Source organism: Coenobita brevimanus, chromosome 25 (genome assembly GCF_032717465.1).
Source record: "Coenobita brevimanus isolate Jiangsu-jjx chromosome 25, ASM3271746v2, whole genome shotgun sequence".
Classification (NCBI taxonomy): Eukaryota; Metazoa; Arthropoda; class Malacostraca; order Decapoda; family Coenobitidae; genus Coenobita; species Coenobita brevimanus.
The window spans coordinates 658,632-675,632 of NC_136978.1; the positions used below are offsets into that span (position 1 = coordinate 658,632).

Genomic DNA, 17,001 nt, shown 5'->3' on the forward strand with positions numbered 1-17,001 from the left:
GGGGTGACACACATAAGAAAAGCAAATTAATGACATGATCATAATTTACTGAAGAGGGATGCATTCATATGGTGGCACCAGTCACTCCACTGCTGTGCTTGGTTATACAAACATCCCTCAGCTCCCTTCCAATCTCGGAGATTTGTGGACTGCAGGAGAAGGATAGCTTCAATGTGCAGTCCACTGGGTTCATGTCCAGATGAGCCTGAGGACACAAAAACTGTGGTAACCAACTTTTACTTAACTCTTTCATGGGCTGTCCCTACTGCACAGGAGAGACCACCAGGTGACTATCAGAGAGAGCAGCCAGAATACCCTCCAACAGTTATCCCACTTTGGTTGATGAACTGATAATTTTAATCAATATTATTTATTAAATTTTTCTCACTGGAGACATGACTGCAAGGCAAGTTCAAATAACTCTCTATCTGTCCATCTATATACCTGTCTGTTGCCAGACTTTGTAATTATAAAAAGGGTGGCCACATCTAACTAATAATTAAATACAGACTGTCAAGTCTGTTTTACCGTTCAGTAATCATAAATTGAAATTTGCAGGATAGTTATGGGGGCTGTTCATGGTAAGGGACGTTTCAAGTGCAAAGCATGTCAGCTTGGCTTTTCCTGGCGTCTTGATCTAGCAGAACATTTACAGCACTGCAACAGTGGTTCTCACAGGTTTGCCAATTTGTCTGTACTGAACTAGCAGTTGACAGGAATCCTTACCTTAATTATTTGGTATTACACTTACCGGTATGATTCAACATTAGTATCATATCAATATTATACCAGTACCGTACATAGCTGTAGTAAAGTATTTTTATTAACAATTAAAGTAACAGTTACATCTATCTATTTATCTATTGCCAGACGCCATAGTCCCATAACAGGTGGCCATTTGACTCTGAGTTATTTGTTTTACGGGGAGGGGCACTAACCCACCACCAACCCACTTGTTGACACGTAGGGAGCACGTATGGTTTGGTTATATGGTTACCACCCAGCGTTGTAAATGGTTTCTTGGTTTACAGGAAACCATTTGGCTTGTCACTCAATGTAAAACCATCTGTAAAGGTAAGAAAAGCAATAAGATGTGACAGGAAAGATGGGAGAAATAGGAAGAGAGGAGGGCAGGCACAGAAAAAAAATGATAAAGGCTAAGGAAGAAGTAGGAAGCACTACATCAAGTGAGTGGATGATGATTGCCAACACCTACCACCATGCCAGTGCATATTTTGTTAAATTTATCATTGGGTATAGGGAATAAAAGAGACTATACAACCCATCTCTCCTTTGTATATATATCATACAAGGCAGCCAAATGGGACAGGATTGGGTTTGTTGAAACCCTCCCGTCTTTGTAAAGGCATTGGTATAAGGATGTTCATTTTTCTGCAGTATATATTTTTCAGTTAATGAATATTGTGAAGCTGTAATCAGTCTTCAGTATCAGCACATGGTGTATACAGCTTTTTCAGCACATACTGTAGTGTATACAACTTTTGCAGCACACAGTGTATACAACTTTTGCAGCACATAGTGTGTACAACATTTGCAGCATATAGTATATTCAACTTTTCTAATCACCAGGAAGTTTAAAGGCCAGCCAGCGGAGTATTACCTGCTCGAGTCATGTTTCCTGTGCGGATGTCACCTCACAGGGCTCCAGTCTGAAGAGGCATCATTTGTCAAGGGACTACAAAAGCTGTATTTTTCAAAGAAGCCACTGAGTGAGGTATTGGTATACCATATTTTAGGTGTGCATTATTTGTATTTTGCCATAAATAACTTCCATAATAATTCCCACTGCATATACAGTAGCTAGAGTTATGTGGTATATTTCATTTGAACCAAGCCCTCAGTGTAAGGTGTTGATTGGTTATTATACCTAGCTTTTTTCTTCTTCTTCTTTTTTGTACAGTGTTTTGTCTCACCATTTTGAGGATGTTAGTTAGGATAATGGAGTAGATGGGAAGTTGTTGAATGCTGTGGAGAGTATGTATGATGGTGCTGAGGCTGCAGTGCATGATTGGATGGTGAACTGAGTGAATTTTTCTCTTTGAAGGTTGGGTTGAAACAGGGGTGTGTCATGTCTCCATGGTTGTTCAATCTGTACATGGGTGGAGTAACAAAAGAGGTAGGGTAGTGTTTGGAAACTCCCTGTACTGTTGTTTGCAGATGACACTGTGTTGTTGAGTGAAGACGAAGGGGAGCTGCAAGGTTTGGTGGATGAGTATGGGAGTGTGTAAGAAACGGAATCTAAAGGTGAATGTAGGGAAGAGTAAAGTGGTCTTTGAGAGAGGTGAAGTCAGTGAATGTACAGTGAGGTTGGATGGTGAGGAAATGGAAAATGTGAATGTGTTTAAGTACTTGGGTAGTGTGATGAGTAAGGATGGAAGTTTGGAGGGTGAAGTGCTTGAAAGGGTACAACAAGGAAGAAAGGTTGCTGGTTCCTTGAAAGCAGTGATAAGAAACAGGGAAATGAGCATGGAAGTGAAAAAGTTACTACATGACAGTATTGTGATACCAACTCTAACGTATGGAAGTGAAGCTTGGACGTTGTTGGAAGGACACAAGTCAAGAGTGAGAGCAGTGGAAATGAGTTATTTAAGAGGAGCCTGTGGAGTCACATGGAGAGACGGGATGACAAATGAGGATATAAAGGAGCATTATGGTGTGGATGTGGATGTGATAGAAAGCGTTAGGAGGAACACACTGAGGTGGTTTGGCCATGTGGAGAGGATGGAGGGTGAGAAAGTTCTGCCTTCTGCAGGGTCAACGTATCGAGGTTTTACTGTACCCCCCAGTAATGAGAGTAGCCAACCATCTGTGATATTACTTGCAGGTGTTACAAGTGATCACCCGAGATGCATCTGTTACAAACCTTGACAAACACACCATCGGTCTGTGTAAGAAGTGCATGACTGCTGTTAACAAGTGGGATGAAATGAGCCAGCAACTTTTATCTTTGGCCAGGTCTATACGTTCCGCTTACAGGTATGGTATAACTTTTGTTGTATTTTTGTGTTAGGGTACTGATGTGGCATACAACACTTGGAAAAGATGAATTCTGTACTCTAGGTGAGATAGCTGTGTAGAGCATGAAAATCATTAATCTTTTTACCTTTTTCTTGGTTGGGACAGTCATTGCATTCTGTTCTAACTAATGCTGGATGATTTTATTCATGTGAAAGTGAGTAATACTATAAGAACCCAAGTATTAATACAGTACTGTCACCATTAACCCTCTCATGGTCAGAGCAGCTCTAGTAACTTCTGATTATTCTTCAGCCGAGTGACTCAAAGAAGCCTGAGTGTTAATACTCTCACTCTTAGCCCTTGTATGGTCAGAACATCTCTACTGCAGTAACCTATTCAAACTAATGATAGATGGTTTCATTCAAGTGAGCTGTGGGATCCTGAGCATTTTTCTTCTTCCAGATCAAAGCAAGACCCGAAAGGTCAAGGAAAGACTGGCAGCATAAAGATGGCAACAGATAGCAAAGAGCAGGATGGCAGCAGTGAGAGTGGTAGTGAGATGAATGATGGAGAAGTACAGACAACAGAGGCCCCAACAATTGCCCATGGTGTCACAGTCAAAGAAGAATCAACGACAGATTATCTTGAGGAGAACGGAAAGTTTCAGGAGTGTGAGGAGAAGGAATATAAGTGTGATTGTGGCAAGGTTTGTTGGGAATTTGACTATACAGGCAGTCCCCTTGCATGATTAAGGCACTTTGCTATAGATAGTAAATTGATGTAGTGCTGCCTACTTCCTTAGCTTTTATCATTCTTTTTCTGTGTCTGCCCTCCTCTCTTCCTATTTCTCCTATCTTTCCTGTCACTTCTTATTCCTTTTCTTTCCTTTACAGGTGGCTGTACATTGAGTGACAAGCCAAATGATTTCCTGTAAGCCAAGAAACCATTTACAACGCTGGGTGGTAACCATATAACCAAACCATACGTGCTCCCTACGTGTCAACAAGTGGGTTGGTGGAGGGTTGGTGCCCCTCCCTGTAAAACAACTAACTCAGTGTCAAATGGCCACCCTTTATGGGATTATGGTGTCTGGCAATAGATAGATAGATAGATAGATAGGTACCATTACAACAAAGAATTTAATTTCCCAGTTTCTCCTAAATTACAGTAGCAAATATATACTGTATAAAAAAGCTGTAATATTTTAAAACTCCTCTTTTACTTATGACAAAGATTGGCTACATGTGTTATACTGTTTAACTACCAGTATTTAACCCATTGACCCAGGGATGTATTCTTCATTTTATTCTTGCCATATCTTGATTATTTTATTTTATTTTGGGTAGGCTTTTCAAACCAGAGGGGTTAAGTGTAGCATTACCCCTTCATTTTAAGAGGGTTTCCAGAGTTGAATAAAACCATCTGGTAGCAACAAGAATAAATTAAAACATGTCACCTGGATTCAGAGTTGATATCACCCCTGTAATCAGTACAACAAGGCAGTTATGGAAATAATAAGTGAAAAATATACAGTATTAGTTTTCATTTATTATTTAACCCCTTCAGTCTGATTATGTAGTTTTCATTTTAATTAGGCTATCTTCTGAGGATTTTATGCAACTTAGAAAAGATTTCTAATAATGAAAACATTATTGTATCTAATTCGAACACTCCAAAAAGTCTTTCCTCAATTAAACAGAATTGTTTAGGAACAGCAAGAATTTAGTATCTTATTGGATTTATAGGCATATACAGTACAGCACTACACTATATTTGATTTAAACATCATTCATCTACTGCAGACTGTGAAAGGCCTCGACTCATTTGTTGAGCATCAGCTGCGAGAGGGCTGCAAGGTCAAAACAAATGAATTTCCCTGCAAGTTTTGTGATTCCGTATTCTCGGAAAAGAAACTGCTAATTGCCCACAAGAAAGCCTGTGTTGAAGCCACCCTGATCAATGGTGCCCATGAATGTGATATCTGTGGAAGAAGGTACATTTTCCATTTGTAGCCAGTATTTTTATTCGTGTTAGAATTGTTAGAGTCAGGATTCCAGGAGCTAGAATGGTGAGTGAATGAGTGTGACCCCATTTAATTGGACATGATGATAATTTTTCTTGCTTTTTCTGAAACCTACCTTACCCTATCCTTAGGGGAGGTAAAGTGGTTGTGACGATGTTGAATAATTTTTATAAAGGATATGCATTTAAATAGTATAGATGGTTGGTAGCCACTGACACTGGATAATACTACATTGGGGAATATAAGTACTTTGTGGTGGTTCAGCCATATTGAGTGAATTACAGAAACAGATTAAGAGAATGTATGATAGTATGAAAAGTGGTCTGGACGATGATAATGATGATGATGGTGATGAAAGTAGGGTGATTGGATTTAGAATGACAGAAAAAAGAATAGCAAACAAATACCACTCAGACTAACCCTGATGGTATGACTGGCTCTTCAGGTTTCTGGTACGAGGGCGGGTTGAAACACACAAGAGGTTGGTACACAGTATCGGCACAGCAGACCAGCAACTGTGCAGTTATTGTGGACGTACATTTGGCTCTGGGTACAATATGAAAAATCACCTGGCAAGAGAGCATGGTATTGGTCAGTTGGAGGTGGTAAGTAGCTCATTGATTGCTGGTAGATACTCCAATCATTTATATGGGAATAAATATGAAATTTTATCCAGATAAAATATTTATAACTGTACTCTGTTTGAAGTACCTATTGCTGTAGATTTTCTCTGATGGAGATATGAATACTGTATAGGTATTACTGTGTATCATGAATTCACTCACATTTGAAAGTCTTTCATCATGCATACATATAATATGTAAGTACAGTATTGTATTTCAGAATGAGTACAGGTATACAGTAAGTCACTGTCAGTAACCCCTTCAACCCAGGGGTATCCTCCCTAAGCTGAGTATAATTTTCTGGCATTAGTCAGAATAAAATAATTTCCTCCAGTAACATTGGGTATGCTATTAACCTTTGAGCCTAAGAATGTCTCTGAGAACTGAATGAAATTGTCTGATGTATATTAAAAACCATCTGCCCATATTAGTAGCTCATATACTGTACTGAAAAATCTTCCAACTGCTGCACTTTGATCTCAGTCATGGTAACTTTATTTCTTCATTTTTATACTTGTATTTCTTTGACTATATCTGTGTATATATCCATGCCAGATGTCTTAATTCCATGAATGATGGCCACAAACAAATTGCGTCCATTTCATGGTCCTCTGCCATTTAGCTGCTCTCCCTCCAGCTCACACCCCTGTCCCTTATATATCTCTCCACTCCATCCCTGCATCTCATCCTTGGTCTCCCCTTCCTCCTCTTCCCCTCCACCTAACTCACACACTATATTCTTCCTGTAAATCTTCAAACTTGGTAAATTTACTTCTTCCCATTTAAAGGTGGTATGTGAGCTATGTGGTGGCAAGTTCTCAGACCGGTCAAGCCTTCGTAATCACCTGAGGAATATCCATGGAGAACGAAAGTATGAGTGTGAAACGTGTGGGAAGAAATTTGCCACACCAGGCCTGCTCAATCACCACTGCAATGAGATCCACAATAACACTTACAACTATGAGTGTGCTGAGTGTGGAGAGCAGTTCCATGTTAGCTTCAAGTACCGGTATGTGTTTTGTAGATTACAAGGTATTTCCAGCTTATCTGTGTACAATGCAAAGATGTATTTTTAGGTTTAGATTATATGTGCAATCATGAGCAATTTTTATGCTCAACAATATTTCTGTCTTTATTATATCCACCATCCAGTCTTGGCATATGGGCCAGGTGCTAGGCTACTCACTTGAGACATTTAAGACAAAAGTGACCAACTGTTTCCCCCTTACTGGTAATACCTAAGCAGTAAACCCCAGCCACCCCTTGGAAGTAAATCTGTATGGACCACATTGGGTTTGAACGCCTAAACTCACTAGATCACTAGGCATCTAAAAATCGTTTGAGGGCAGTGGACCTAATGCATTACCGGTACACCAGTACACAGCACAATGGCCCACCTTTCATCTCCCTGCATGCATTAGAGAACTACCCCATAAAAGGAAGTACGCATGTGCAGCAGAGGAATTTAACACCTAAAAAGAGCTCCAGAAAAGGCAGAATATGACAAGGACTTACTGTATGATTATGTCCTTTGGTTCAAGGAGCGAAGTACTGTATAGCACAGACACTGTTCCTGTTCCTATCCTATAATTTCTTCACTTTAAAATTTGGCCTGAATTGGACATCTTTCTGTCTTGAATGCTGAGCTGTAACATGAGATTAACACTAGAATATAATGTCCTTTTTTTTTTTTTTTTTTTTTTTTTTTTTATGTAACTGACTCTGGCCATAGGCTTCACAGCCTGCTTTCAAGGCCCAGTAGTCCTCCTACTTACCATACACCTCCACATGTCACCACTTCAGCGCTAACACCCACCGTCCATTTTGAATACGTGCTAGGGCTGTCTCATACAGGTCTGGTGTTTTGGTATTAGCGGGGATATTTTTGATATGTCGGCAGGTCTTCTGGTAGATCAGTTGTCTGATTTTTTTAATGAAATTCAAATCCTTAAACTGTTCCCTGTCCCAGTGGGATTTGAACCCGGGCCCGTTAGGACTGCAGGCCAACTCTCTACCGATTGAGCCACCCTTTACTCCCTTCACTTTAATTTGGCTTAAATTTGGCATCTCTTAACTTGATTATTGAGTTGTAACATGGGATTAACACTAAAATATGGTGCTAGTCACAAGTAAGTGTTATGTAAAGAATGTACAGCTCTAGTACTGTCTTATTCAGTCACTAAGCTACAGGAAATATACCGGAAAAAGATTAAAATACATGTGAAGGTAAAGTTAACGAACTACAATCGCCAGGTACCACATGAAGAAGATGCACCATACACTACAGTATGCATGCGAAGACTGTGGCCGAAAGTTCATAATGCGCAGTGATCTTTACCGGCACATGCGAGGGGTTCACATGGGTATACGAGACCCAAAGCGCTACCCGTGTAGGGTATGTGGCCGTCTTTTTCCCAGCAAGTATAAGGTATGTGGGATTGTGTTAAAAATAGTGTGGATGATTGTGCTGTATTGTCCATTTCACCAGGCACTCTGTTGATAACTCTCTTTCAGTTTGCGCTTTCTTTTTCCTGCATCTAATTCACCTGCATAGTTAATGGACTGTATGGTTAGGGTTATGATGATGAGGGTGATGATGATAACACTGCACAGTGAAAATTAAGCTCAGAATTATGATGATGATGATGATGATGATGATGATGATGTAATACCTACTTAACATTACACAGTTTATGTTTGTGTATAAATATTGAATACCGTACTACATTGTACTGTATAACCTCTGAAATGATATGTTAGATGACATTAATCCAGTATAGCAGTGAACTTATCCTTCATTAATTTTTAGGTCAAACGGCACATGAGCAGCCATGGTATTTTGACCTCAAAGGCAGAGAAAATTGTCCTGGAGGAAGCTGTAAATAATACTGAAGGACCCAGTGTGAGCCAAGAACGAGGGGAATCAGACATGAGCGCAAGGCTGGGTGAGTCTGCAGCTGACAATACTGATGGAACTAGTATTGACGTTCAGCAGCTGCCCATGTCTGACATATATTCAGTAAGTGCTGGCACTTTTTTTTTTTCCTCTTCCCTACTTGTTGATAATATAGTGTGAGATGGAACTTGTATAGCAAGGGAATTAAGCACATGCAGTCCTGATCTGAATAACCTGTAGTGCCACAGGAAGAAACAGCTAACTTTGATTGACCTGCACTTTCCTGAGGTCAAAGCTCAGACTGTCAGATGATAATTGTGGAATGGTGAAAGCTGCTCGACTATCGTCTGATAGCGAAGGTTTGATGTGTGATGCAGTACAGGTGATTAAAAATCATTTAACAGGTTGTCCTGAACTGCTTGTTCTAGATATATGTATTTTTCAACTTGTTCTAATTGTTCATCAGTTATTTTTGCCAGAAGGGACTGAACATGTCTGTTGAGCATGACTTTTGTCTGTTTCATATTCAAGTTTTCTTTCATACTTGTTGTGTTATCTCAACTGTCATTAAAGAAATGTGATAACAGCAGATCTAGAGAGTACAGTATTCACACACTTGCCATGGGTGTTAATTCCTTTGCCATTCTAATATAAATTTCTGGTAATGTCTTCTAGGAATGCAGTGAGTAACTTTGGTAATGTTGTGAAATGTCATGCTTTTCTGTGGTGTTGGAGCTTAACCGAGCGCCAAAACCAGCTACAGTAATTGCTTCCCAGCGATTGCTGGAAACTATTGGGAAACTGAAATCAGTGATGTACTGTCTAGCAGTAGTAGTGATAGAGTAACTCTGGACTCTCTGACAGAGCAGTCCCATCAACTGCAGGCAAGCAGTTACCCCAACAGTCATCCCATGCAGTAAACCAATGTTCCCTTGCAGTGAACAGTGCCTCACCACAACAAGGCTTGGGGAAGAATGTGGAGGTTTGGTTTGTGGATGGATTCCACATTTGAGTCTTTCCACCCAGTTAACAGGGGAACCATATTAGGTCCCACAACACCCCAGTATTTGGTTATATGGTTACCACCCAACATTGTAAATGGTTTTCTGGGTTATAGGAAGCCATTAGTCTTGTTGCTTAGTGTAGAGGTAGGCAGCACTACCGTACATCAAGTGAGTGGATGGTGGCTGCCACCATCTACCACCACCGTTTAGTAAACTTTGAAATACAAGTAATCGCAGCTTGGACTTTGTGTACATATGGCAGAGTTCCCTACCTAAGAAAGAATTATAAGGCTAGTTTCCTAGGTTGTTGCCACATACCACTATGGTAGTCCCTTGTAGGTTTAATAGTAGTGACCTTTTGTCTAAAAGTCCTACCCCTACTGCTAATTAGGGATCTGATATCAGCTGCTTATATCTTTTATGTTTCTCCCTGATTCACTGTCAAAGCTTCACACCATTATGTGTTATATTTAATTTTCAAGCCTTGTGCTGATTTCATAGCTGATAATATGTATTTCCATACTTTATTGTGACATTTTTCTACCATGACAGGGCCCTCACATCACCACTCTAACACCTGAGATACTGCAGGATGGTGTTGGTCCTCATATGGTGGCCACAGACACTATGGTTGTGGGCTCTGTGGCCAGCATTGTTGTGTCTGCTTCTCCTATAGCCAACACCATTCCCACACAGCTACATCAGCCTGACCCTAATCACCACCACCACAGCACACCACAGCAACAGACTCATCACCCCAGTCAGCATACCACACAGCAGTTTGACCAAGGAGGCTCCCTAGTGCAACAGCCTGTACCATCGTCAATCATTCCAGTCCAGCAGATGATTGTAATTCAAGATTCCGTCACTGTCCCAGGACATGCTCAGTTCTCCATCACACCTCCTACAAGTCAGGTCCTCCCTGTCCCACATTCAACAAGTCAGGTGATATCTGTGCCCCCAGTGTCAAGTCAGGTAATTTCTGTGTCTCAGTCTAATAGTCAGGTTGTTTCTGTGCCTGCAGTCAACAGTCAGGTCATTTCTGGTACACTGCATGCACCAACCACTAACTTTACCGTGTCTCTGCCAGAACATGAAGCTCAGGATAACCAGAAACTTCAAACCATTCATTACCAGTATTTTCCTTCTTAAAGTATGATAGAATAGACCATAAATTTTTACTTTATCATCATTTATGTAAATACAGCACAGTGACTAATAGTCATGTAGTTTGTATTAGTACCTTACCCCATCCTTCGGTGAGAACTGAGGTATGGATGACGATGTTGATGATCCAGGTTTGGGAAGGTTTTTGTGTCACTTCAAAATATGGGAATATGTGTAACATAAATGAAAAGTGGGGGCGCTAACCATCCACTCACTCGATGTATTGCTGCTCTTGGGTGTCTGCCCTTTCCTCTCTTCCATCCTTCTTTCTTTCCATCCTCTTCAGTCTTTCTGTCCTTCATTCTTTCCTTGTCCTTCTCCCTACGGGTGACTTTACACTCACTCTTCTGTCTTTCTTTCCTTCATTCTTTCCTTTTCCTTCTGCCTGTGGGTGACTCTACACTGAGTGACAAGCCAAATGGTTTCCTGTACACCAGGAAACCATTTACTACCTGGGTGGTAACCATATAACCAAATTTTGGCACCTTGTGGTTTAGTGGGTAATTATTGCTCTCCAGTCGGATTGAGCCGGTGAAGGTTTATATCCAAGGGATGGTTGGGGTTGATTGCTCATGTAATGCCACTCAGGGATGAGTGAGGCTGGTCACTCTCATCTTAAATGTCAAGACCAACTGCCTAGCCCCGGGCTCCTACGCTCCTCTTGGGGCAATGTAGGATTGGATGATGGATGGATGGATGGATAAATGAAAAGTAGATGAAGAACAAAGTCATGGTTCATTTTTGGTAAAGAAGCACGTTAGTATCTGAAGGAAAGTGTGTTTTATCTCCAAAGAAACCCAGGCTGATCCTTTCAGTAATCATGTGACGTAGAGCACTGAAGTGGCTATGCACTTTCTCAAGTCATGAGAGCAGATCTCACTGTCATTGTTGCATCCCCATGCAAGCTTTTCTATCCAGGTACCAAGTATTCATGGATGCAGGTGCATGTGTTCAGGGGTTCATGAAGCCGGTTTCCCCATTCACGGCCTCCATGAGGCAAAGGTACATATAAAGGGCTGTCAGTGAGCAGAGGGCATGATGAATGCCAATAGCTGGTAGTAGGTTGGTCTCTTAAACAGTTTTAATTTTACTTATAAGAAAGAGCAGAGTAAATACAGTACCATATTTGAGTGTTACTCTGTGAACACAAGTTTTCATACTCTCATACCAGTATCTTTGGCAGTGAAGATTTTGGAGAGACTGCATTACCCTGCCCAGCAGGTAGATGTGTTCCAAAAGCAGAAGTCTTATGATCTGCTACAAGGGCCACTGTGGCTTGGGCTTGGTGTGAGATGAAGGGGTCACTCCAGGAGATCCACAGTAATGGGGTCAAGCCACGAACTGGAATGATACACCCACATTTACGTAATTTCTTTATTTTGTGAAACAAGGTGTACAAGATTTGCAAATATATCTGTAATATTGAAAGAGAAACACAGAAGTTGTGGACGTGTGAGACTCTCCCTATTTTGGGTGGAAGGAGGTATATGGGGAACAAGAGTGATAAACAAACTCCTTCCGCTATGGAGCATCTATGGTAATAAATATAAATACAGGAATTCTTAAATCACCTCCCATAGACATGGATTTCTATCTAAAATAAAACAAACCTCTTTACGCCCAAAATATGGAAGCAAGCAAGCAAATGCAGTGCAGCATATATATGCAATCATGAATGGCGAGGTGAACATTTATCAAGCCTTCAAAATAATCTTAATAGTGATTAAAATCTGGAAATCCTATTAACAATAATTTCTAGGTCTGCATTGATTATATATCTTTCTCTTTTCTATATTTTACAATTCAGAATTATTCAAATATTTGTTTTCAAGCACTGGTGCTCTTGAAACCAGGGAAGGTATGTCTATGGCTGTGCTGGGGATGTAGGGTCAGGAACCACCTATATTCAGATGTTTATCAAAAGAGCACTAGTCTTACCTATAAATAAACTGCTTGAAGGAGTTTAAGAATGGCTGTAAAATAAGATTGGTTATCTACATACATGCAGTACCATCTGACAAAGTTTGGGTTTCATTTGTTGTTGGTATGCAGTACCATACAATATATTTTGGGTTTTGTATGTCATAGCTTTGCTTCTAAAATGATTGTTAGAAGGAATTCAAGAAAAAAGTGTCACATATGTTTGCTTAGCTTTATAAACATAATGCCATGTGATAAATTTTGGGTCTGGTTTGTCTTGTCTTATGCACATACTGTTGAAAATACTGTATGGTTTTGTGAAAAGGCCTGCTACAGTTACCAAATCATTATATAAATACTGCATTAATTTGTTCTGTATAAAGGTTTTAGTGTTTTGCAAGCCACATACTACCTCTGCAGTATTTAAACTTTGAAAGTTCTAATGTTTATTTTAAACTTACCTGTGAGAAATGGTCATTTGTTTCAGCTAAATTATGTAGTAAGAGGAAGCATAACTAGACACAGCTTACAAAATAGACAGAGGGCTACTTTGTTTAGCAGGTTCATTACCTATAGTTTCTGTAAAAGATAAGTTCAAGTTAGGTGAAACTACAGTATATATAATTAGTTTTATATTCATTTTGTATGAACCATGCAAAAAGATTATTTTGTGATGGTTAGAATTTGAAACCCATGGCAATCCTTTTTTGTCTGAAAGTACAGTCAATCCTTGAGTAATACGTTTTTGTACTTACACGGTCAGCATAATGCGACAGGTCATAATCAACATGGGGAAAAGCCCTTGCTTACACAGAAAGTGTCAGCTGGCCTGGTGACGCAATCTGAATGTCGCGTGCATTGATGTCAGACTTGTCATGATTGGCTTGCCTACGTGTCGGTACATCCACCTCCGACAATGAGGTCAACTCTCCTGTTTCAGCCCTAGACTTTGAAGAATTCAACTTAGATATTGAAGAAGGAAGTGCAAGAACAGCAACATCTCAACAATGACAACAATAATATTGGGGGTGGGGGGTGGCGGGAGAGTGCCGTGGAGCTACACATCAACAACACACTGGTACCCAACCTACTTTTATTTTTGTTAATGTTATTTACCAATCATGTTCTTAATTACAACAGATATATCTCCTTCAGTGTTTTACCTGATGGTGGGTATAAGTAGGGGGTAATTTATGTAGGGTAGGATGGTAAGAAGGGGTAAAAGTGAGAGTTTTGCAAAGTCGCCAGACTGCATTGTACAGTACATTGGTCATGCAAACATATCATTTGAGCAACACCTTTCTGAGTACCATGATCCTTATCCAGTCCATATTGTCCATGTTACTCAATGATTGACTGTACTTGGTATGTAAATTACTAACACAATTAAATTATGATGTTGCTTAACCCATACCACACTGGGCAAAAAGAAAAATGATACTCCTCTACGCTAGCCGATTTTGGATTTTTTTTTTTCTGGCTAAATGGGCTCAGTACATCAATGTATGATTCTTGGCACTAATAAAAGTAATTGCCAAAGCTAGAAAGTTTGTTGAATCGAGTTACATTGGTGCCACTCAACCTCTGAAATCTTCAAGGTTACTGAGAGAGCAAAGCATCTGTGAGCTTGTGAACTGATTTTGGATTTTTTTTTCTGGCTAAATGAGCTTAATACATCAATATAAGATCCCTGACACACATAAAAGTAATTACCAAAGCCAAAAAGTTAGTTGAATCTAGTTAGATAGGTGCCACTTGACCTCTGAAATCGTCAAGGTCACTGAGAGAACAGAACGGCTGTGAGCTTGTGAACTGAGTTTGGATCTTTTATGTGACTGAATGGGCTTAATATGAGATCACAAAAGCCAGAAAGTTGGTTGAATCGAGTCAGGTTGGTGCCACTCGACCTCTGAAATCTTCAGGGTTACTGAGAGAGCAGAGCAGCTGTGAGCTTGTAAAGACTGTCACTCGCCTTCTGCACTCCTAAATCAGTGTTGTAAGCGTAGTGGAAAAATGTCTGAAGTTAGCAAGATATGTTATAACCTTCCATTTTACTTTGGTTGCCTGCAGTGACTTCTCATTGCTGCAGGACGTAGATTTATGTCACTGGCATTTTAGAGGGGGATGTAGCTCTACATCACTAGCGTGGTATGGGTTAACCCAGTTGTACTATAAATACAAATTCAACTAATATACTTGACTCATATTATTTCTTGTAATAAAGCTTTTGAGATAGTCCAAGATAATATTTTTGCACGGGTAGCAAAAAGTATACAGTTTTAACATTCTTATTTTAATATTAAATGACTTTTCACCCTGAAATGAAAATATGCTTTGGGAAAACATATTCTTGGTTTGATGCAAAAAGCATTGTTTATAACAACTCCAAGATGAAGATGAAAAGTTTGATTGTAGTATGATTGTTCTAACCTGACAAAGATCAATGACCCCTTTCAGCTCGGTTGATCGCCAATTACAGTCAGATTGGAGGGTTGATTTGACGAGTAACCAAAAAGACTCACTCCTACCTCATAACTAAGGCTTGAATTTCATGCAACCAGTTCTGTCAGGTGAAAACAAACTGACAACAGTGCAATGCTGTTTTGGGTCTTGGTATCAGGTGGTCCCTTCCCTGCCTCCCCTGATATGCTTTTACTTCATCCCTGTAGCACACACCTACCTACACACCACACCATCATGTAGATTTATAATATAGTATTTATATCTAGTAATAATTATAATTATTCCTACAATTATTAGTAAAAAAGCAGAAGTGTATTATTAATAAATAGTAATCTTAACTAAAATATATCCTACTAGAATGATACTTGAGAGTAAATCTGGTTAGTAACATAAAAGCACTTACGACAAAATGAGAAAATAATGTGATAAAAGCACTATCTCATAAGCCAAATATAATGCATTGATGACTTCAACAGTCTAACAGTTTATCACTTTATTGCTACTTATATACAACTAAATACACAAGTTGGACTTTCAGTGCTAATATAGAGAAACCGTTAAGGAGCATCACTATTAATAGTTTGAAAGGTATATTAGAACGTGTCCACTTGATTTGGAGTTTGACTGGGTAGCAGTTTAACAGGTTTTGCCTTAGTCCCTCCAATAGAACAATTTTCTGAAACACGAAGCAGCTCCGCATGTGGCTGCTGGCTGCCAATATTGCACTGACTGTGTTATTAATACAATTTGTTCTTCAGTAAAACACTGGCTAGCCCAGAGACCTAGCCCTCTCTGAAGTAAGATAAGAGAGTAAAACTGTTATATGTACAATGTGTACTGCCATAATGAATTTGGACTTTCCAGTATTACATAGATATAAAAGTTTTAAAGAACAATAACAAATATTTTATAATTTTTTTTTTTCACCTATTGGTATTTGAAAATCTTTTTGTGTTCATAACAATAATATCCCAAAGCACTACTGTATAATATAAAATTATGCCAAACTATATATGTAACTCCCATTTACTTCTCTGTGTATCTGAGTACAAATATGGCTTAAAGCCACTGACTGATGCGCCTACAGTTAAAGTAAATATCATTTAAACAATACTTACCACTAATAATTCAATTTTTATAACTCTCAACATACCTTTGTTAATCGTACCCATCAGCCATACCCAACTTTAAACTAAGTTGTCATTTTGTTGTGCTATTGCTAGTTTTCCTCAATCCAGTTCTATACCATTTCCCCTTTAATGTTATCCACATCAAGATCAAGTTAAAATACATGAAAGCACTTTGTACCCAGGTTCAGTGATAGTGTACAAAACCCAGGTAGTCCAGTTTGATTTCACTCAGCACTTATGAAAGTACTTAACTCATTTCAAACCAAGCATTCTTTATGGTTCCTTATCTGCTTTCTCTACTGTAGCAAAAACTCTGCTTATTTACCCCATCAATGCAGTGATGTACTTTTCCCCTTTTTTTCCACTTGGATGTTTTTTTTCCACAAGTTTATGAGAGACGTCGTGTTGTGGGAGGGTTAACTGGCAACATTAATACCTTCCACTCCTCAAAGCCTTTCCTAAGCTGAATAAAACAGTCTATGTGTAGCAAGAAGACAAAAAGTACATCCTTGTGGTGAAGAAGATAAATATGTTACTGAAGCATTTCCTGAAAAGAGAAACTGAAACAATTTTGATTACAAATTGAAGAAAATAATAAATGTGTTTAATTTCAGTCTACAGTTTGCATACAGTATTTACGATTTACATGATTCTTGATGTCATCTGTCTCCCTTTTGAGAATCATAATTGAAATTACACTGGACTGTACTAAATCTTGGTCATAAAGGGTTTCCAGTGCTTAAGAGTAGCATTTTGGAGGGAAGCCACCAAGTACTGCTTCTGATGGCTAACAGCC

General features: G+C 39.3%; 1 protein-coding gene across 1 annotated transcript; it reads left to right on the plus strand.

The window, feature by feature from the left end:
* Window positions 1–565: 565 nt before the first annotated feature.
* LOC145393731 (uncharacterized) lies at window positions 566–10,677 on the plus strand. The gene is made up of 10 exons (XM_080267773.1): window positions 566–678; window positions 1,591–1,735; window positions 2,846–2,997; window positions 3,442–3,685; window positions 4,782–4,972; window positions 5,448–5,607; window positions 6,414–6,634; window positions 7,879–8,053; window positions 8,435–8,644; window positions 10,078–10,677. Exons 1-10 carry the CDS (start codon window positions 566–568, stop codon window positions 10,675–10,677), a joined length of 2,211 nt encoding a protein of 736 aa, XP_080123899.1.
* The last annotated feature ends 6,324 nt before the right edge of the window (window positions 10,678–17,001 follow it).

What these genes read in the sequence shown, in the direction of transcription:
- LOC145393731 (XM_080267773.1), top strand. Translation starts at nt 566, where the DNA reads ATGGGGGCTGTTCATGGTAAGGGACGTTTCAAGTGCAAAGCATGTCAG. An exon ending in TGTGATATCTGTGGAAGAAG is followed by an intron (nt 4,973 to 5,447) that starts GTACATTTTCCA and finishes CTGGCTCTTCAG; the next exon opens with GTTTCTGGTACGAGGGCGGG. An exon ending in TTTTTCCCAGCAAGTATAAG is followed by an intron (nt 8,054 to 8,434) that starts GTATGTGGGATT and finishes ATTAATTTTTAG; the next exon opens with GTCAAACGGCACATGAGCAG.